Source organism: Epinephelus lanceolatus, chromosome 18, assembly GCF_041903045.1.
Source record: "Epinephelus lanceolatus isolate andai-2023 chromosome 18, ASM4190304v1, whole genome shotgun sequence".
NCBI lineage: Eukaryota > Metazoa > Chordata > Actinopteri > Perciformes > Serranidae > Epinephelus > Epinephelus lanceolatus.
In genome coordinates, this window is record NC_135751.1 from 32,850,114 (window position 1) to 32,873,077 (window position 22,964).

At 41.4% G+C, this 22,964-nt stretch overlaps 1 protein-coding gene across 2 annotated transcripts in view; it reads left to right on the top strand.

Moving 5' to 3' along the window:
- The window catches only part of grin2aa (glutamate receptor, ionotropic, N-methyl D-aspartate 2A, a), a 226,614-nt gene that overhangs the window by 175,203 nt on the left and 28,447 nt on the right, over positions 1-22,964 (top strand). For both annotated transcript variants that reach the window (XM_033645183.2, XM_078161659.1), the window contains 5 exons: positions 218-420; positions 6,850-7,021; positions 8,889-9,042; positions 10,033-10,158; positions 10,267-10,496. In XM_033645183.2, coding sequence (XP_033501074.2) covers positions 218-420; positions 6,850-7,021; positions 8,889-9,042; positions 10,033-10,158; positions 10,267-10,496 — 885 coding nt within the window. The remainder of the gene's footprint in view (positions 1-217; positions 421-6,849; positions 7,022-8,888; positions 9,043-10,032; positions 10,159-10,266; positions 10,497-22,964) is intronic.

Below are 22,964 nucleotides of genomic sequence, written 5' to 3' on the forward strand. Positions count from 1 at the left end.
GGTCATGGGTCTAAACCCAACAAAGTGATGCTGTTACAGAAAGTGGCTGATTCCCAACCTGCTCACTTATTATGAAGTATTGGATGAGATCCACACCCTCTGTAAATGCCTAAAAATGTAAGTCCAACTATTCCAGTTTTTAAGTGACGTAACAATCTCGTTGAGCGTAACTCATTTTATCATCTCGTCTTTGTTATCCTCCCCTCCTTCCTTCCAGATGGGGAAACTGGACAACCGCAGCCTGACACTAAAGTACCCAGTGTGGCCGCGCTTCAACTCCTTTGGTGATGCCGAGCTTGACGACAATCACCTGTCCATCGTGACGTTAGAGGAGAAACCTTTTGTTATTGTGGAGGATGTGGAAAGGCTCACCGGTACTTGCATGAGGAACTCAGTGCCCTGCAGGAAGCACATTAAAGAGTAAGTCTGCCGTCTAGCAAGCTAGCACTGTTGCTCTCATTGCAAATCACCTGATATTTCCAGGTCCAGTGGTCTGACCACTGCTTTGAATGTGACTCTTGAAAATGTGGATTAAAAGATATTTCATCGCCTCGAAAATTATATCATATTTATCATTATCCAGTGTATTATCAGTTACATAATTGACCACTGCTCTTAAGCATTTAAGGGTAACTTAGGTAGTTTTCAATCAGGGCCCTATATTCCCATGTACCACGAAATGCGACCACAGAACAGGCTGCAGTGTAACCACTTGGGGCATGTGCGCACTGTCAGTTTACATCTGATAAAAGTGCTTGTTTTTGCCACTGACAGGCTCAGACTATTAAGTGTGATGTCTAACAACATTATGGAGAGGATCCCTACAAAGATAGACATTTTTGTTAAAGAGTAAGACTTGTTTTTTTGTTTAACCTGAAACCCCCCCAAAATCACTGTCATCAAACCCACCAGGCTCCATTTAAATAAACGGTGATTTCATCATGGTAAAACACACTTAATTCAAAGTCAACAGAAACAAAACCAAACTCACAATATATGCTCTTGTTCATTTTCTACTGTTCCAACAATCACCAACTCTGGTATGGTTGAAATAAACCCTTAATTCACCCAGTTAGATGTGAAAGTATGCTGGCTCTATACTCGCTAAAATTACTGTTTTTTCAAATGGAGTTTGGTGGCTGTGGTGACAGCCATTTTGGAACTGTTTCAGGTTAAAGAAAACAGGATCTTACTGTTACACTGCTATGCAAAAGCTGGCTCGTGCATGAACTAAGGCTAGCAAGCCCATAACTTCATGCCTCTCCCTGCGTGTTGCATTAGACATGAGAAATGTGCCTGGACTTCCCTGGGTGAGTGTGACCTCTCCTATCTCAGAGGGGGTGTCGTTGACTCACGGCCAGGCCACCACTCTTGCTCCTCGCGACCAGTTTGCTTGGACCGGACTCTGCTGGGAACCCCTCGGGTGCCCTTCCGTCGGACCAGTCGACTGGCCGGCTCGATCTTCTTCGTGGTCATTCAGATTGAATGTGTATTTGCATGGACAATTCGTGATGGCGTGTCATCGGAATGTCTTGCATCTGGCATCTCCCTTGTGGTGTGCCTGCTCAGCTCAAAGGCCTCTCCAGCTAATGAGTCATTACCACCAACTCCCAAGTGTGACGTCAGTGCTGACCCTGCCGCATACCACCTGCCTAAACCACAACCATAAGACATTCATTAAACTACCAATAAGGCTATCGTAACACTTACTCTTTAACAAAAAGATCTTTCTCTGTAAGGATCCTGTCCATAATGGTATCAGAACCTGAGAGTACCAATCTGAGCCTGTCAGTGGCAAAAACAAGCACTATAAGTGAACATAAAAGTCGACACTGCGAGCATCTTGCTCAGTACTGGGCCGCTTTCAAAACTGTTGTTCGTATGAGTCACATAGACAGAAAAACATGGGATAAAAGGTCCTGGTTGAAAAATATTAAGGTTACCTTTTAGGCTTATTGCAAAGAAACTATGAGCTCCGAGACATTCAATGCAAAGTGGTGAAATAAGTAATTCACCATTTCTATTCTTTCGGCATAAAATATATTAATATATGGTGGTATTAATGGTTCAAGACTTAATTTACAACACAATGACACTGACAGAAATAGAATGTGATGCAGTCTACTAATTCACTGATTGACAGGCAATTTTGCATGTGTGAAAAATGGGACTAAGCATTACAGAAAATTAGGTTCCATTTTATATGAGTGCATTGGTAATGAGAAGGGGGTAAAAATTGCATAATTTCCCATTTCCTTCAGCACAGTCGTTTTGTTGCTCTGTGTTGCTCTCTCTCTCTCTCTCTGGCTTCTCTCATGAGCACGGGGGAAGAGGTGCAGTGTGCGATCTATGCAGCAGCTTCTTTCCTCCCCCTGAAAATGGAGGCAACTGCTGAACTCAGCAATTTACTTCCTTTCCTTACCAATTTTCTCTCTAACGCCCAAATACTGCTAGCCCCTTGCTATATTATGTTCCTGAAGTATACGCACACACACACACACACACACACACAGTGAGGAGGCTCAGGGCGTGTGTGTATGTGTGTGTGTCACTGAGTGGCTTGAGTGCTGCTGAATCAAAGCATGTAATTGGTTTGTAGATAATTTAATATTATTTCTCTCCACTGGAACACACACACACATACACACACTTACAGTGAGATTGGCATATATACTACACACTTTGCGTCAGTCTCACCACTGCATTCATACATGCATACAAAGTTACTGACTGTAACTACTACGTGAGCACACACACACCAACAGAGCTGATTAAGCGGTAATAGGGTCCCAGGGAAGAGGCCAACAGAGATTTTCATCCAGAATGACTGTGAAGTAGGGCGGAGGATAAAGCATCTCCAAGGAGGAACACACACACAAACACACACACAAGTTCATATACACCCTCTGTTGCCACATGTCCACTCACTCACAGGCCAATGCATCCAGGGCGCGTTCCTCCCTCCCACAGCGCAATTCCCTCTCAAGCATCCGTAGTGTCCATTTGGAGAAAGAGGGATAGATGGAGGGAAGGAAAGAGGCAGAGTGAGAGGAGTCATGGCCGGGCTTGATTGGGGGATGGAGGACTATCCATGCATGCAGAACCACAAATTCACTCATCCAGGCTAGGCCTAAGAACAAGCCATACTCACACACAGTCTCACACACACACACACATACCCCAAACCGCCCTCTCTGGAGACCCCTCAGGCCCTGTAGCGTTTCTATATCAAGTTGGCCCCGGCAACTTCACAAACAGCCTCCATAACATCACATGCTCTCACTGCCTGAACTGTACTATAGCCAGCCTAAATGGGTACACTGTGTTCATGGATGCAGCTATTACAGCTCTGGCCTATATGCTTGCTCTGTCACTGCCCCTACCAGCTGAACCTGCCAGATACTTGACTCAGTTGTCCTTGTTTCTGTTGTTGTTATTATCACAGATCCCACTGTATATATCCCCTTCCATCTCACTTATTATGTAGTTACATTGCAGTTACATACTAGAGTAGACATACTTACAGTACTTTCCTGCTTAACTGGGTCTGCCGAGTCTACTTGCCAAATGCATCTTACAAATTAGGGATGTTTCCTTTTTTTGTGTCGAAAACTTGTGATTTAATTAGGGTTTGTTGAAGCTATTGAATTCTTTTAAAAGCACACATACTCTCACAATATCTTTTTTACTCTCTCATTGTCCCTCTCTGCAAGTCTCTTTGTCCGTTTTCCTATTTTACCCGAGCTCATATTACACAGAGATCCTGCGATAGGGCTGCTTCAAAGTCCCTTCATTATGCCTTTGCTTTGTTTTACATAGAACCGAACAACAACAGCATCATGTTGCCCCTATGTGTGATTTTGGTTAGCATGCTGGCGTTCCAGAAGCAAAAGAGGCATGGGCATGATGTGTAACACAACAGCGCCGGCCTCTAACATGACATAACGTGACAAACAAACTAAACAATATGGCATTATATAAGGATCATTGACCATCCCTGTTATATCCTCCTGAGATCTGAACTTTTGTTTTAAATGCATTTTTAATTCCTCCTAGCTATCTGGGATCAGTCGGACCTGATAAGTATGAAAAACTAAACATTGTCAATGATAATTAAGCCCCAGTGTCTTCAAATGAAACGATAATAAAGTCCCAAAGTCCTCAAATGAGACAATCATTAACAGTGTCTTTGCTTGTTACTGTCGCTAAAATTTGTCTAATTTGTTGCCATACCAAACTACAAACATCATTAATCATAAATGAACAAGTTTCAACCATAAAATGTGATCAGGTTTTGGACCTTGTCCACTTTTGTGTCCGGATCAGCTGCAGACTGACTTGACAGAGATGGCTGCCATCTTGTTTTTACATGGATTTGTGTATTGTGATCTTACTACCACTAGATGGCACAAAAAAGTGTCCACGAACGAGTACAACAGGTCTAAGTTAAGTAGAATGAAGTATAAGGTCAAGGAAACTCAAAATGTGATGTCCTCATATTTTGTGTCCTGAATGTTTTCTGCCTTGTCAAATTTGATTGTATTGTATGTTTGGTTTTCTTATACGGTACTGATTAGCAGAACCCCAGTGGCTTGGCCTATTCCAGGGGGCAGGAATGGACTGACCCAACTGGGCAAACAGATTTATTTATATAGTATACCACTTCACATTACGCACTTTAAATAGGCAACCATGCACTTTATAAACTGATACTGTAAATTGGCACTTTGCACTTCATAGACCCATTAGCTGCTATGTTTGAATGTGAAATCCCCTGTTTTTTATTGTTGTTATTTCCTACTTAAATTGTGTATTTTTGTTACCTGCTAAGGGACTCTGAATGTGAATTAGCGTTGCGCTAACTTCGGCACATTTACACTGTTTTTACTGTTCATTAATGTGCATTGTCCCTTTTAAATAAATAAATTGAAAAAAAAAAAAAAAAAAAAGGACACAGGGTCTCAGGAGGATATGGCAGCTGATCTTGTCTCCTGCACCTCATTGAATCCCCAATTTGTGGACATTTTTGGCTGTGGTTCTTCGTCTTTGAGTTAGCTGCTAACTGCTGCTTGCTGCTTTTTAAATCGTCCGGTGTTGGGTCACACACAGAACACGTCTCCAAAACGTCATACCCATCCTGTTCTTGAATTTGCATTTCCTATCATTGCGAAGACAAAGACCACTTTAGTCTGTTTAAATCTGCCTCTGATTGGCTAACCTTGACATTTTTATCCTAATTCTGACTAATCTCACTCCTCTTGTCTACATCTAACCAATCCAACCAACAAAGGCAATGAGTGCTTGCCAATCATAGGGAGGATAGGGTGGGTTATGCCTTCGCTATCCAAGGAAGTGCACATTTGTGTCCCATTCGTGGTCCTGTCCTGCTGTCTGTCTATTTTATATAGATGTCAATTCGGGACTGTTACTACATCCACCGCTGGCTTAAAGTTGAGACAAATCTGTCCCCCATTCCGCAATTTTACCTTTGATAAAGAGCGGTGGGGTGGAATAACAGCGCCACATACCCGCCTTGAACAGGCTGTATAAAAAGGGCTTACTGTAAGTCATTCTGGATTAGTCCCATAACCATCATCATTGCTCCTGTGTGCTATACTGGAAGCCATAGGCCACCTTGTTGGGCTAGTAGTGTGAGACAAATAGATACTGCGTTACAGATGGAGTGTCAAAGTTCTTACAAAAGTCTTTATTTTAGATTGATGAGGAAACAAAAGCCATATTGCTTCTCTGGCAGTGAATTAGCCTGATTTTGTTGACACATGGTATGTTTGAGGGGGCATTTACATGTAAATTAGCTCCTTAATTTCATTCTAAATCAGCTCCAACAGCTGCTATAGATAATATCTAATTATATCTGTAGAAAATCACCCTGGGTGATTGCGCAACATTTCACAAAAAGTCATTCACAACTGCTGACAGATCAGCACCTGGCTTTTTTAAAATGAACATTTTATTCTCTTGTGCGAAACTATTAGACCATAAAAAGTGAATTCCTCTCCAGTTGGAAGACGGGAAAGGATTCCACTTGGGGTGACATTCGTTTGACAGATTGATGGCGACTAGTAAGGGTAACACAGGAGTCTGCACTTGGGGCAAGAATCGGCTAATGTTTTTCCGGCACTACAGAATTCCTCCAAAGTGACAGAGTTTGAGCTCTGAAGGTAACTGCAGAGTCGGATGTTTTCCTTTTTTTTCCTCCCTTTCCATCAAGTTCGCGTCCAGGTTGTTGTTAAACTAAAGGACGAGGTTATCTTCCCCTAATTAGCACACATCTAAAAGTTAAATGAGAGTCCCAGGTGGCTGAAAGTTAATGTGCACTCCTGTGCGTGTGTATGTGTGTGTGTGTGTGAACTCTCCTGCTCTCAAATTCATATACACAGATGGTACAAGGCTTGCAGATGCAGTGCCGTCATAAACCTCCCTCTCTGGAGAGACCGAGAGGTAGAAGGAGAGAGGGAGCATATTTTTCAAGTCTTCTGATGTCATTTCTGAACAGGACGACCTGAACTTAAAGGTGAAAAAGTCCCAGGGTGATTTTTGCTCAGTGGTGCATTCATATACATTTAACAAGTAGAATGAAAGGAGTTGAAAACTGTGTTTGTTTTTGCCTGAAAGAGAAGCTGCTGACACGTCCTCATGGTTTAAAAAGGTGGAAATAAAATATGAAGTCAGTTGAAAACACATACCTGGATTAATGTGGTTATTGTCAGTGCCGTGCCTCTCATTTTCTGTCACAGACAGGAAACCGCAGTTGATGATTAGTCGAAGCAGCTGCTGTTCAAAATCATCGGCTAATGATGTGTGCATTTTGTTTGTATTTTTCTGTAGCAACACAACAGAGGCTGGTGGGACATACATCAAGAAGTGCTGCAAAGGCTTCTGCATCGATATTCTGAAAAAGATCGCCAAGTATGTAAAGTTCACCTATGACCTGTACCTGGTAACCAATGGCAAGCATGGCAAGAAGATCAACAACGTCTGGAATGGGATGGTGGGAGAGGTAAGAGGAACGCGTGTGTGTGTGTGTGTGTGTGTGTGTGTGTGTGTGTGAGAGAGAAAAAGAGAGTGATCTATATGTGCATGTTTTATGGTGATGAATCTATTTGTATTCGTATCAAAATGCTTTAAACTACCTGCCTGTTAGTCTTGAAGGTGGCACTATAAGAAAGTGCAGGAGCACATCATGAATGATGTATAAGAGTATCGATTGCTCGTCACTTTTAGTTTGTAGCGCATCTAAAATGCAAGCCTGGGCTCCGGGGAAAATTAGTCTGTATGACAGGATATTCCTGTTCCTCACGTTCCCAAAAAAAAAAAAAAAAAAAAAAAGCTTTAGTTGTTGACTTTGCAAAACTTTCACGGGGTGGAGAAAAAAAAATCAGCTATGAGGCTTTGGCACCGACTGTAAATGCTCGGAAAGTAAACAAATCTCAGCTACTCCTGCAGAAAAGTCTTTTGCATATCTTTAATTACCAGCCTCAACTTGAAGGTAAAGTTGAGTTCATTTTAAGACTTTAAACTTTATTGCTGTCTATATTTTTTTTCATGGCAGACTTTTATTCACTTGAAGTTCACCTGGCACGTGTTTTATTTAGCAGTGACCCCCGCTTGTATATCGATTGTACTGGTTAAGATTCAGCCTGAAATTAAAAGTGTTACTGATGGGCAGTCAATAAAATTCATACTTTAGTAGATTTGGCAGGTGTTTCAATCAATTTCGGTTTATAGTTTTTAGAGTGGTATCATGGAAGTTTGAAGAGAATAAATGTAGTTAGCAGCAGTGGTGGATCTACTTATAGGCAACATAGGCAGCAACATAAACCCTGTTTCCACCAAACACTTTCAGTATGGAACCTTTGGAACCAAAAATAACCCTTCAGACATGGTACCTAGACCTTGGGTGTCCTTAGTGTTTCCACCGCAAACATTTCTCTAAAATGTGGGCATAGTTGTTGTCACTCAGTGCTCCATCAAGCACCTGCTATTTCATTATCATCGGTGACACAGAGGGAAGTCTGCACCTCCGTTATCGTCCACAGAACGGGGTTGCACTCAACATTTTCAGAACAAAATAAATCAGGCTGCAGTGAGAGTCTCCCTTGATGAGATACTTAAAAATAGCGGGTTGGTGCATTTAGTCCTTCTCAGGCAAGCTCAGGGGTTTAGTGTTGCTGTAGCCCAGAGGATCAATGCTACGCAACACTTTCTTTTGTTCTTCATTGGGATATATCCAGTCGAAATTAATATATATTTTTAATCACTTGAAGAGCCACTCGTTACTAAAAGTGTATGTAATATAAAAACTAAAATAATAGTCAAAGTTGTCACATTGAAATTTAAGGTGTGCTGATGGATTCAGGTTGTCAACACACACATAATATATGTAAAACTCTTCACAGTATGAACAGTGGTTACATGAGCCTCAAAACCAGCCACAACTCAGCCCTGAGCAGAGTGACCGTCCTCTACTGACCAATCAGACTGCAGTGTTCACAGCTCCACCTTTTAGTACCAGATCTGTACCATCCACAACTTTTTACTTCTCATAGTGTAGTTTCAGGAGTCGGTTGTATCTTTCAAAGTTGTGTTGATTATATTAATTCCTTGTTGCATTTGAATGCCACAAAGATTAAACATTCTTTCTCTTCTTTTCCTGTGCCCCTCTCTCGACCATTTTCCATTCCACCTGTGATTTATCCATAATCCTTCCCCTGCTTTCTCCTTGTTTTCATCTTTTCTCCTCCTCCTCTCCCCCTGTCCTCACTTGTCTCTCTTCCTTTATCCCTCATTGCTCACCCTCTTCATCCTTCCATCCATCCCTCCCTCCCTGTAACCCTCCGTCCCTCCCTCTCCTCCGCCCTCCAAAGGTGGTCTATAAGAAAGCCGTCATGGCCGTCGGATCTCTGACGATCAATGAGGAGCGTTCTGAGGTCATCGATTTCTCCGTCCCGTTCGTGGAAACCGGGATCAGCGTCATGGTCTCCCGTAGCAACGGAACAGTCTCCCCGTCAGCCTTTCTCGGTAACTGTCACCGAATAGCTGTTGCTTTGTTGTCGGACTCAGGAGACACGGAGAGGAAGATCTGTCTTGTTTGCTTTTTTTGGTTTGTGTGAGTGCAGGATGGTATTTGTTTTGTGTGTGTGTGTGTGTGTGTGTGTGTGTGTGTGTGTGTGTGTTCCCTGAGATACAGAGCTGACAACACAATTCAGCTCAGTTACACAGCTGTCAATACTTGCTCTTTCATCGGAGGGATTTAGCTCAACTCCTGCTTCCTGCCACAATGACTCTCACTTACCTGAGAGGGACTTAACCGCAGGATTTTAACTCGAGTGACCGTGGATATCCCTGTTTTGGCTGCTCGGTCACGTTCAATTGATGCGTAGTGCTTTGGCATTGACATCACATGCGCACACATACAGTACATGAAGCAAGAGCCAGCAGGATCACATAAAAGTGTAGAAAGAAACACACACACAGGTACACACACTGACATGTATGCAGCATGCAGTTACTGCTGTGAAAGTGGCAATTATAAGGGCTTAGCAGGAATACCCCATAATGGCTGCTTGCCAGCACACACACTTTCGCACACACACAGTGCGCGGCCTTGTGCCAGCAGTGCTCTCCCATACATTAGAGCAAGGTTTAATCTCTGCAGTAGTGTTGTGAGCTCAGAGGGAGGACAGGAGTGCTGACACCAGGGCTTCCTATAGTGTTCGCCTCCTCACACTGTCAAATAGGAGGTGTGCCTGTGTATATGCAAGTGGTTGTGTAGGGGCTCTGTGTGCGAACATGCAGGAGTCAGCTTGTTATCCATGCAGTTATTTTCTCAGTGTGTGTGTGTGTGTGTGTGTGTGTGTGTGATTGATTTATTCATTCAGTTCGTGGAAAGACAGAAAATGGGTGAGCATGAATCAGAAAAAGTGATGTGTTAGGTGTAAAAATTGAATCCAACATGTCTTAATACTTAATCTCTGTCCTCTTATTTCTTTCTTCCTTTGTCTCTCACAGAGCCATTCAGTGCATCAGTGTGGGTGATGATGTTTGTGATGCTCCTACTGGTGACTGCAATGGCTGTCTTCATGTTTGAGTACATCAGTCCTCTTGGCTTCAACAGAAACCTGGCGCAGGGAAGAGGTAAGCCTGTACGCAAACTCACCCATAACAGAGTACTTTACATGATGTATGTTCTCATTGTCTTCTAAACCACCTGCGTCTCTCTCTGTCCTCTGTGCTTCCCGTCAGACCCCCATGGCCCTTCCTTCACCATGGGCAAAGCCGTGTGGCTGCTGTGGGGTCTGGTCTTCAACAACTCTGTGCCAGTGCAGAACCCAAAAGGAACAACCAGTAAGTTCATAGTGTCCGTGTGGGCCTTCTTTGCTGTCATCTTCCTGGCCTCCTACACTGCCAACCTGGCTGCCTTCATGATCCAGGAGGAGTTTGTCGACCAAGTCACCGGGCTTTCCGACAACAAGGTAATGGACGACAGATGGGAGAGGGTTGTTAGCTTATGTGAGCGGCTAGATGGTTGGTTTTGACAGTTAAGAAGTTAATTGTGTAAGCAATAGTCCACCCAAACTTTTACACTGGGAAGGTTATCTGTTGGCATAACATTTTGTTGTGCTGCTGTTTTCAAAAGGCCCTAGAGGTACATGCTGGAGCAATTTGTCAACCTCTGTGTGTTCCTGAAAGGCTCAAACTTACAAGTTTTCCAGTTGAAAAAGTACTCTGACCTTCTACTTAAATAAAAATAGCAATACCGCAGTGTAAAAAATACAAAATCCCATTAGAGCAAAAGTATACGTAAGTATAAGTGTTAGCATCAAAATACATTGAGAACAGAGGAGTCTCTAATACAGCTGTCAGTCATGCCAGTAGACCCTATTAGAGGTGACGTCACAATGACGTCTATTTGTTAACTGGACGCAAAACAGGCTTGCCGCCACAGGGCTGTAGGCTACATAAAAGTCGTAAAATGTCGTCTTATTGTAATATTGGGTGCTACAATAGGAGTCATGGCTCAAAACTTAAAGTTGAACACATACCAGCTGCCTCTGCCCATCAACAAAAACAAAGACAACTATGGTTAAATGTGGTAAGATAAAAGGACTTAATGGAGGCGATCATTAAATGCTCACATGTACAGTGCACACTTCATATCAGGTTAGGCAAAAAGTATTTCCTGTTGTAGGGATGAATAACGTTATGTGTAGTAAGGGTTATCATGTCCACCTCATCAGAAACTGGGGAGGTGTTAAAGGAAATTGCCACTTTAGAATGAAAATACAGACAGTACTTACTGACCCTCATGCCGACAAGAAGTCCAGTGTAGTTTATTAATCCACAAAACTCGTTCCAGGTATCGGAGGGTAACAGCTAGCCAGGAATAACAGCTACAGCTTGAAGTGCATGGAACCCACATTTTGAAAATGTAATAAAACTCCGCTAATGCATTTCAAAAACGGCAGAACGGCTCGTCCGTCGTAATCCAAGTGCCCTGAAGCCGCGGCATGCAAAATTGACTTGAAAAGACGTAATTTAGCATAGCATAATTTCTCGCGAGAGACTAGCTGGTGGCTAGTGGTGGTGCTAGTTCTTGAGTCTCGCGTGAGTTGCCATGTAAACACAGCATGCCTGCAGGCTAACTGACCACGGTGAGAAATTATGCTATAAAAGTGAAGTAAATTACGTCTTTCCAAGTCAGTTTTGCATGCCGCGGCTTCAGGGCACTTGGATTACGACAGACGTAATAAGAGGAATATTGGATTTCTCTGAAATGCTAACTTTTTAGCACATTAGCTAGCGTTAGCTTTAATAGCACGACAAACTGGAGGAAACTTAAGTGTCGTCCTCCTTTGTAAGATTGGCATAGTAGTCAACCACAAAGCTTCCTGTGACATCATCCATCCACTGAGTGAGAGCATACGGGTCGGCCAGTCTGGTCCCGTTGGTCAGTGTTTACCTATTCAAGTAACACTCACAGTCCCGGAGAGTGAGTGTCTTGATATGGCGCGTTTGTAAATTCAGTCTGGTGCACGACACTAAAATGAGAGCCTCATTGGTTGAAGAAACTGAGCTTTATATTTCTGTATGAAATAATGAGCACTTAAATTCATCACACCTTCACTCCGCTTGGTGCTCTGTTGCTCTGTCTCCCCAGACAGAGTCCCGAGAGTGTGGTCTGCCACTCCGAGAGTGCATCATCTCCCTCCACTGTCTAGAATAAGCCAAGCGCTAGCTAATGTCTGTGGAGAATTGTTTTGCCTCCAGTTAAGCCCCACCCACCCACACTTAAAGGGTCTAAAGCTGCTTGTAAACTGCGGTCAATCTGTCAAACTAAGCAGCACTGATCAAATATGAGTCAAGACTTTGTTACTGCATTGTCTATTACTTGCCTCAGATGTTTTCAGAAACATATTTAGGTGTACTGTTTAGCTGTAAAATGAGAAAGTTGGTCGAGCTGGTGGGTGGTGCTTGGTACTCCTGTTTAACTGTATCCAACATGGCGGCTGGGTCACGAACTTTCTCATTTTACAGCAAAACAACAAAGTAGAAATTCTCAAGCAAAGAGTACATTGCACTTGAGTAAATGTACTGTATTTACACTCCACTACTGCGAGTTTTACATAAATGTAACTTATTGTGCATATAGACTTTTTAGTGTCCATTTTAGAATCAAAGTAGTACATAGATGCATTTGCTGCAACAGAAGTAGGGAGTATAAATGTGTTATGCATAATAAATGCTGTTGCTGCATGGCACCTGATGATATTAGACATTTAATTTAATAATTAAAGTGCAGAAAAGCCATTGAGGCTAAAGAATTCCTTTCACAGTTGGACCCACAACAAGTATTTGAAATTGTGTTTTTGGGTGTGTATTCTGTATATAACAAGAGATTTTTCATTTGAGTTGTATTATTGAATATTCCACACACATCCACACAGACATTTTCACATGTCTTAAATGCTTTGCAAAATGTGTTTTTTTATCTACAAAAAATAGCTTCATTTCATGTCTATAAATAGTGTCCTGCTGCATCAGCATGGAGTCTCCTCTGTGAACATGGGCATTGTTTGTCATACCGCTCTTGTGCCACTGTGTGTTTGTAAATGATTACATAAGAACAATTGTAATGAAATGTAAGAATATATACATTTGAAAAGGGACGATAATAAAAGTAGAAAAGGTGGCCGTGCAGGAGGAGGATGTCAGGCTGAGAGATGAAAGGAAAAGGTCAAACTAAATGTAGAGAATTAGGGAAGAAAAGAAAGACAAAAGGGTAGAGAGTTCCTGAGGAGAGCGAGACAGATGTATGGGGGAGTGTGCTTCCAAGGAGAGAGCATTTGAGACTGATGTAGAGGGTTTTGACAACATACAGAAGGAGAGAAGGGGGGAGGGATGAAAGAAGGGGTACAGCAACTGGCAGGAGGGTGACTGAGGAATAGCGAGAGGCCAATACACACAAGATGGTACGAGACAACAGGCGGACAGATATGGGCCAAGTTGACGGCTGAGGAAGGCAGAAAGGAATGGCGTGAGGGGGAGAGAGAGTAAAGAGATGAGGAAAGACAGAGGAGGGTCAGGGAAGAAAGGAACCAGACAAAAAGGGTAAATGGCCGTTCAAACAGATGTGCTGAGCGAGGCTCGACACTGGGGCATCTGTGACCAGTAAAATGATGAAAGAAATCCCCCATTGAGACGTCTGTCAGGGAATTATACTCAAAACTACCTGAACAGATTTTGGACCACTAGGGGGCAGTCAAACAGACTCACAGCAAAGATGGCTTGGAGTATATCAGCTTCAGAGTGTCTTATGGCTAACATGTAGAGAAATAGTGGCCTATACAGCAGACACAGAGCAACATGGCCGTCCCATTGGAGGTGTCTTTCTTATCACCTCGATGTGAGTCCAATACTTTCAGTGTGACTTAAAAGCCCAGACATACCAAACCAACTTCAAAGACCTTGCGACAAAAAAGGTCCCCTGCTGTGTCGCCTGACGTCACCATATCTCGGCCAAAAAGTCGCACATGAACTCACCACAAAGACTACAGCTGAGGGCCAGCCAGCACGTATGTTCTACGCTTGTGTGAGTGGAAATAACTTTCACACCAGAAGATGGCAGTAGTCTGTAATCGTCTTTCAGACAGAGAAACTAGAAGTTCGTCTTGACGCTAGTTAGCTAGTTAGCACGTTAACAACACAATCCAGTGTTGAAAAACAGCATATTTACTGTCAATGAACAATACAATCAAAACAAAAAACCTATATACTTACACCTGTTGTCCTCGTTTGTGGACACTTTTTAGTGCCATCTAGTGGTAGTATGAACAAAATACACTAATCCATGTAAAAACAAAATGGCAGCCATCTCTGCAAAGTCAGTCTGCAGCTGATCCTGACACAAAAGTGGACAAAACCTAATCTGATTTTATGGTTGAAACTTGTTTATTTATGATTAATGATGTTTTAAGTTTGATATGGCAACAAATTTGACCAATTTTAGCAACAGTAACAAGCGAAGACGCTGTTAATTATGAAGTACTCGTTTGAGGACATTGGAAATCTATCATCAGCTTATTGAAGGACATTGGGACTTTATTATCGTTGACAATATACTTATCAGGTCCTACTGATCCCAAATAGCTAGGAGAAATTAAAAATGCATATCAAACAAAAGTTTGGGCCTCAGGAGGTTAAAATAAATTGTACTATTTTCTTGTGAACTAGTCATAGAAGTACAACAAGCAGTTCAACGTCTGTTCTACTCTCACCCTATTTCTATTCTATTCTATTCTATTTCTAATGGAACCACCAAGCTTACCATTAATGACCAACCAGATACAGACACCCTCACAGCACATGTTTTTGAACTGCCGACAAAATCTCTGATGTGGCGATTGAGAGGACTCAAATCAGGTTGAGCAACCTTTTCATATGACATAAAGATGTTTTATAAGCTGCCTAGTGTGGGCCAAATGTTAGTAGTTGCCTGTGCAAACTAGGACTGGCGACAACAAAAATGTTGTATGCAAATTGAAAATGTGAATGCATTGCATCAGTGACTTACAAGTGGAAATACAACAGCACTGTGTGCCACTTGCAGAGATGTGCAATCACACAAAATGCTGGTAAAGATGTGGTTTGCCTAAAGTGATACTTAAACTGCATGGGCCAATCAGAGAAAGAATATGTTGCAATAATATAAGCTGTGATTCTTGAATGTTAAAATATCAGAACACCCAGAGCACATTAACCCTCCTTAGGCACTGTCTCCTGAAATGATAAGGTGTTGGATAACTTAAGAACCTTCGTGTAACTTTGCCTGGGGCTGCACAATTAATCGAATATTAATCTCAATGACGATTTAGGCTTTCAACAATTAAATGAACATGACCGAGTGCGATATTGACGATTAAAATGCATGCTCAGCTCATAGAATACTCCGCTGCATATAAAATAATTTCCTAATCTTACAGCCGTGGCACCTGTCATGCTTGTGAAAACCTCTCCTGAATGTTGCGGCTGCAGTCCTGAGTGGAGTACAGGAGCAATACACAACTGAGAGCACACATGCAAAATGAAAATCAAACGTCTGGAGCAGTAGGTGAAGAGCTAGTCCCTCTATACCAGTCATTCAAAATCTGAAGGCACTCCTGTATTTATATCCGTGCACAATAGCTTCTATAACATGTGTTATCACTCTTATCATTACATAAGACAATAAAAATAAGAAAAAAATAGACAGGTAGCTTTTGTGATACCGTCTCCTTTTTTTTCTTTTCTTTTGGTGGTAGGTCATCTTCGCTGGTGCTTTGTTGTAATTTGCTCTATACAATACAGCGATCCATTCTCCCACTCATGGCTTCCTTCTTTAAAATGTTATCATCTCTCACACTGGCTGCTGATCAGGGCTTTTGATGTGTCACACAGTTAGAATTCCCATGCATGAGTGGCGACAAATAGGTCCCCCCATCAATGTTTTTGGAATTTAATTAAGTTGAATTATATTTTTTAGTTGGAGTTTGCCTCTTCATTAGGAAATGGGTGCACGGAACATACTGATATAGAATTTTTTGTGTTGAATATTACAATAATAGTGTGTGGTTTGATAGTATTTTGAGATTTAGAGTTCACAAGACTTGTCTGCACCCCAAAGCAACACAATTTCAATTAGGAAAGACTTGTTTTTGTAGTAAAAGAATATTTGGTAACACTTTACTGGAAGGTATCTACATAAGGGTGACATGACACTGTCATAACTAGGACATGACACTGTCATGAACTTGTCATGAACATTATGTACATGTCATAAACATTTATGACTGCTGTCATTAAGTGTCATGTTGTTTGGGTTGTCTTGATTATGACAACTTGACATTAAATTTGTTTGGGATGTCCTTATAATGACAACTTGACATTAATGTAAAGAGATCTTCTGGTAATGTCATCTTTATTAATGTCAAGTTGTCATTATAAGGATGTCCCGAACAAATTTAATGTCAACTTGTCATGACAAAGACAACTTCTGGTAATGTCACTTTGATTAATATCAAGGTGTCATAATCAAGACAACCTAAACAATGTCAACTTGTCATTACAAAAACCGAATGACACTTAATGACAGCAGTCATAAAGGTTTATGACATGTACATAATGTTCATGACAAGTTCATGACCATGTCATGTCATAGTTATGACAGTGTCATGTCACTCTTATGTAGATACCTTCAAGTCAAGTGTTCCCAAATATTTATTAACGTGTGCATGTAAGAATGAAAAATGTGAAAAGTCTTTGGCGATTAGCCCCCATCGAGATGATATGATTTAAGGAGGGTGATGAATCCATAGTCGATTAGGGAACCTCCCGGGGTCTAGACGCTGGTGATGGTGGTAGAGTTGGTGAAGATGAGATGAGAAAGAGATGTGGAGAAGACAGAGAAGTGCTGATGATCTGGATGAGTAGAGGAATGAGCCTTTGTTGAGCTCGTCCTGGACTCTGGATACGATGGCTGGAGGTGAACGGGGTGGAGGAGGGTATGACAGTTCCGCTTAAAATGACATCTGACAGCAGCAGAGGAGAGAGCAGATTTAAAATTTTGCAGTAGCATCCTGATTGGCTGATAGAGATCATGGCAACATTTGATTGGATAACTAGAAGAGTGAACAACCATAGTCTGCTGATTAAGAGAAGCAGTGGGAGTGAGAGGGAGAGAATTGTAAATGGATGTGCACAAAGAAAGTCTTCCTGATTGAACTTGCACTGAGCTTCATTAGTTGTTCAACCACCTGAAAAAACACCACAAACTGCAGGACAATGGGTGCACGAAGGCCAGGGAGGATAACGTCGCTAATGTGACCTCACTGAATCTCCGTCCTAGTCCAGTGTCAACTCAGACATCCAGCAATGCTGTACAGTGTGTCACAGTATCCATCCAGCTCCAGAAGACAGACTGAAATAACCAATGCAGTCACTTTCCATCTGGCCAAAAATAAAAATGTGTCTAGTAAACACTTTTATTTATATTTTGCTTCTAGGAGATGCACTGAATTCGGGTGAAAAATAATTTTATTTTAAGCCTTATTTATATAGAGATTTGTGAAGGAATATAGCACAACGTGAGAGTGACAGCAGTGCTTTGTTGATTTAGTTTTGTTTTGGTAAATTTTATGTAAATTTGGCTTCAAGGATAAGTGCTGTCAGTAAGGACCAGTCTTATACTTCATCCCTAACATCAATATTAATATAGATCAAAATAATCATGATTATCATTTTGGCCGTATTCGTGCAGCGCTAACTTTACCTTTCAATTTGACACACCTGTCATATTTTTCCATCCATTTCAGCTAGTGTAGAAAAAGGAGGAGCATTTATTTATTTATCTTTTATGAAGAGGGAGTAATGAATGTGTACTGTGCTGTAGGCTACTGTCTCCCAAGCAGGCTGCCTCAAGTGGAGTGCAGTCAGTTAACAGGTCTGTTGGCGTTTTAGGCTGTACAACCACCAGGGATTTGTTGTTACAGCGCTGGATTATTTGTCTCTGCTTGCTGAAGAGGACATCATGTTCTGGTTTCTCAGCAGCTGATAGTAGAGCATGCTTTTAGTGCACAGACTTTAAGAATTAAAATTTTGGGACATAAGTGCCGTGCTGGGGTTGTAGCAGTTTGTCGTGGTGACATCAAGTTTTCGTGCTTGCATCATGCATCAGTTAAGAGGTTTTAAAAACAATCAGATAGAACTGAACCTCGTGTATCAGGTGATATAAATTCAGTATATGTATCTGTCTGTTAGAGTGGTAATGACAGGTGATGGAATTTTGAGGGCTGATTTATATATCACATCATTAAAGCATCTACTTTTCTATCCTCAACAGTATGCAAAGATTACCCCTCTGGAAAAATGCATATAGACCATATGTTATCACCACTAATGAAGTGCTTTAGGCTGCTCATTTAGGCGCCAGTATCACTTTGTTATGTGAGTTTAATTATCTCTATTATGGTTGCCTTCATTTCTCGTGTCTGCCCGTAAAGTGCGACATGGAGGTGAGCCTAAAGTGGTAAATGCATCTTTCATTGCCAGTGTGATTGATGACATGGAATCAGTGTCAAGCGCTTTTGGATGCAGCTGCCCTTGAGAGCAGATGTGCCTGTCTGGACTCATACAAACATGTTGAAAAAAACAGTGTTGCCACAACACTTGGACCAATATTAGGACTGATTTTAAAAAGATGCTCTTAAAGGAATACTTCACCCACAAAATTGCCATTTTTATATCAATTAGTGATGCTGTTTGCCTTGAATTTGTGCAGAAAACTTCTCGCATGCCTCCACTGAAAATGGTCAACATATTGATTTAATAATTGTGACAGTAAAACTATATCAAAATATCTGTTAACAAACTCTCACACAACTCGTGCAGCATAGTCCAAGTCTCATTCTTCCAGTCGTATGCTTGATGCTTCAGATACAAAACAGATACATTTCTGCTTAAACCTTACTATTAAAACTGAACTGAAAGTTAAACGTATCTATACAAGACTCCAGTACTAAGGCTTTTATAGTGAAAATCCATGTGTTTGGAAAGTATTAAGCACGTCACTGAATAAATAAGACTTGGACTACACTGCAGGAGTTGTGTGTAAGTTTGTTAACATATGTTTTGATATAGTTTTGCTCTTGTTAAACTTCCCAAATCAATCAGTAAATTCACATTTGCCATTTTCTGTGGAGGCAGGCAAGACAAAGTTTTCTTCGCAAATTCAAGGTAACATGGCATGACTTAGGCCTCGATCCCACAGTTTTGTAATTGAATGCTACCAGTAAAAAAGCTTGCCACGCCTTTTTATTGTTGCCAGGCAGCCACCCCAGCACGTCCTTTCATTAACCTTCTTGTGTAATCAATCTACAGTTAATTTATTTTTTCACAGTAATTAGTATCTAGTTCCCAAAATGTTGAGGCACAGTAAGTAGTTTGTTGGGCACAGGGAAACTGAGATCTGTGTGGGTACATGAGACCCTAAAAAGAGGGTGGATCACGGGGAGTACCACCAGTTGGTCCAGGAGCTTCTCCTCCATGATGGCACTTTCCACGCTTATTCTAGGATGACTCAGGGGCAGTTTGACAACTTGCTGTCAATCGTCGGATTGTATAGCTCTGGGTATCCAACAACCACTACCATAGGTTTCTCGTCCATGGTTTACCAACTGTAAACTTGTTGTCGTGACCACCACAGAAGGCCCGCCTCTCAAATCATCCGATTAGACAATGGACAACGAATTTCTTTAAACTGCTTTCAGATTCAAAGAGCAGCTTCATAGTTTGTGAGGCAAAATCCAGCTTAAGCAACAGAAAGTTGTGGGAAAACGTCTAAATTCTGATTGACAAAAGTCAAGACTTTGCAGCAGGGGCGATTGCTCTGAGACACCAAGGGAGGCTGAACTTCCCCTAAAATTTCATAGAAGAAATGGTCAAATATGCACTATTGAATTTACATTACAATAAGAATTTACATGACATTAAACGTGCGCTAGGATGCGTTTAACATCACGACTATGATGTTCAAACGTCAGCTGTTTATCACCAGTTTTCAAACGTGACCTCCCTGTCATACATTCTTGTGTCAGCACGGTGGACGCGGAGCCTCCAAGCATTCCTATGAGACAGCACTAAGCAGGTTTTTTTCATGCAGCAGAGCGAGACGGTCATTGGATAAATACATCAAAATCGTCACTTCCAGGGAGGCTCAGCTTCCCTGGGACCCAATGGAGCAGTAGGTGGGAGAGGATGCTCGGTGTATGCATGATGATTGGAGGAATTGTCTAAAATGCTGAACACCTTTGTGACTGCGGCGAGTGGAGTGCCGTCCGGAGTTCCTTATTTCCATAAGCCATATAGCTCATTTTCACAGTTTTAGACACAGTTCAGGTGTGTTACTGTGGCTCTATGGCATGAGTGTGGTTGAAAAACAACTTCAAATAAATGGTCCTTTTATAAGTTACTGCCTCGCTACAATATGACAAATTTTATGATGTAAACTTAAAGTGAGCTTCCCCTGTTTGAAAGACTAATAAGAAATGGACTGCACTTGTATAGCACAGCGCTTTCACACTACATCACATTCACCCATTCACACACAGGTGGCCGAGGCTACCATACATGGTGTGAGCTGCTACTCAGTAAGCATTCACACGCTCTCACACACTGATGGAAACAACCATCAAGAGCAATTTGGGGCTCCAAAGATGCTTCAACATGTGGACTGGAGGAGTGGAGGATCTAACCACCAATCTTCCAATTAATGGATGACCCACTCTATCGCTGATCCACAGCTGCCCCCAATAAAAAAACACAACGACCCTGAGAACCCATGCTTTAAGACAGATACGGCAGACACACAGAAAAACAGAATGGCTTGTGAGGGAGATGGATAAACAGACAGGAGCACTAAAATTTAGAGCACACATGGGCACATAGACAAAGACACAGTTAGACGCTCATACAAAAGGGAGTCCTTTGCTTATATAAGAGCAGATTTTGCATAATAACGAGATGGAGAGGGTAACAGGAGAGGAGCAGAACGAAGGAGGAAGAGGAGCAACAAAGGAGACAATATGGGACAACACAAGAGGAGAGGAGAGGTGGATAGACAGTGTGGATGAGCTGAGTTAAAAATACATAACGGCATTAGAATCCTAAGTGGGGCCACTTGACAACCACAAGGGCTCTTTAAAGGAACACTTAATCAACAAAATGATCATTAGTATATCCATTACTCAACTTGTGATACGCTGGATTTATGAGGAAAAAAGCGTTTTTCTCGCATGTGTGAACAAAGAATCCAAAAACTGAGAAAATTCTTGATGAATTGGAATAAAAGGGGACCTGGTTTAACAACAGCAAAACCATTTAAAAACATCCATTTACAAACTCTCACACAACTCATGCTGTATAATACAAGTCTCATTTATCCAGTCGTATGCTCAGTACTTCCCAAACACATGCGTTTTCACTCAAACCTTACCATACAAACAACTGAATCATGTGAGTAACGAGCCTGGGCAAGCACACGCATTTGAACTTATTTATCCATTTAGAGGATACACGATAATATCACAATACTTAAGTCACGATACAATATAATGTATATGCTGAGTATTGTGATAAAATATATTGCGATATATCGCCTTTCTTGAAATGTAAATTATGTCTCAGAAGAAAAACTTTGTCAACATCTGTATTATCTAATAAGATAGTTTTCAGTCTGTTCATCGCACCTCAGCCTCATGCTGCATTGATTTTTCCACCCCTACTTTTGAGTCATCACCAGGCCTCAACAGGTAGATGACATCACGAGGTTAGGGTTTGGACTTTCCTAGTCTCTATACAGACTCTACATTCAGTGAATGTACAGTTTTGGTTCAATGGTTCAGCATATTTACTTATATATAAATGGAAGTCGGAAACAGAAATTCGCCTCCGGTTCCAGAACAGCTGATTTGAATTAGTTCAATCAACTCTGAGTAGGTACACCTTAGTTTAACATTTTCATATAGGTGCAATCTCACAGGGGGAAAACACATTTGGAAGCAGCTTAAAATGAGAAATAAAAACATCATTCAAACAGGTGAGGCATATTTTACTTGGCCATGACTGTACCATTCTTTCTTTTTATTCATATTTGATTTATGAAATAAAGTCATTCAGTGGCTATTTCATTATGTACTGTAGGCCACTAGTAATTTAAACCCCCCAAAAAGTACTGTTTGAACTTTTGTGTCCTTTTGCCTAATATCCTGCTTAGTAACATTTGAGTTCTACTCAGCCAACAGAAAGAAGGCAGAGGCCGCAAAACATCACCAATATCACATAAAACGTAGCACGATGCTGAATGATGAACATTTTCGCTGATGTGTGGCCGGAGAATTTTGTTGAGGTAAATGATTTGAGTCTAATGAAAAACAGTACCATTCAAACAGATATTTATTGGAGAATGACAGCACATCTAACGGCATTAAGGCATTGTGAATTAATTCTGCCTCGATATCGATCAGATTTCCTACATACGGACAACCCATGTCTGTCTGCCAGCTTGCTTCAGGCTCGGCAGTAGGGAGCAGACAAGGTGAACTCACTGTTTTAATGGTAAGGTTTTAGTGAAGATGCATGAGTTTGGGAAGTACTGAGCACAAGACTGGATAAATGAGACTTGGATTATTCTGCACGAGTTGTGTGAGAGTTTGTAAACGGATGTAGTTTTGCTGATGTTAAACACAGCCCCATTTCACTGCAGTTCATCAAGAATTTTCTTTGTTTTTGGATTCATCATGGGGGCATATGAGAAAAACAAGGTTTTCTTCATGAATTCAAGTAACACAGGTGGAGTAATTGATATACCAATCATCATTTTGTGGATGAATTGTTGCTTCAAAAAGAACTGG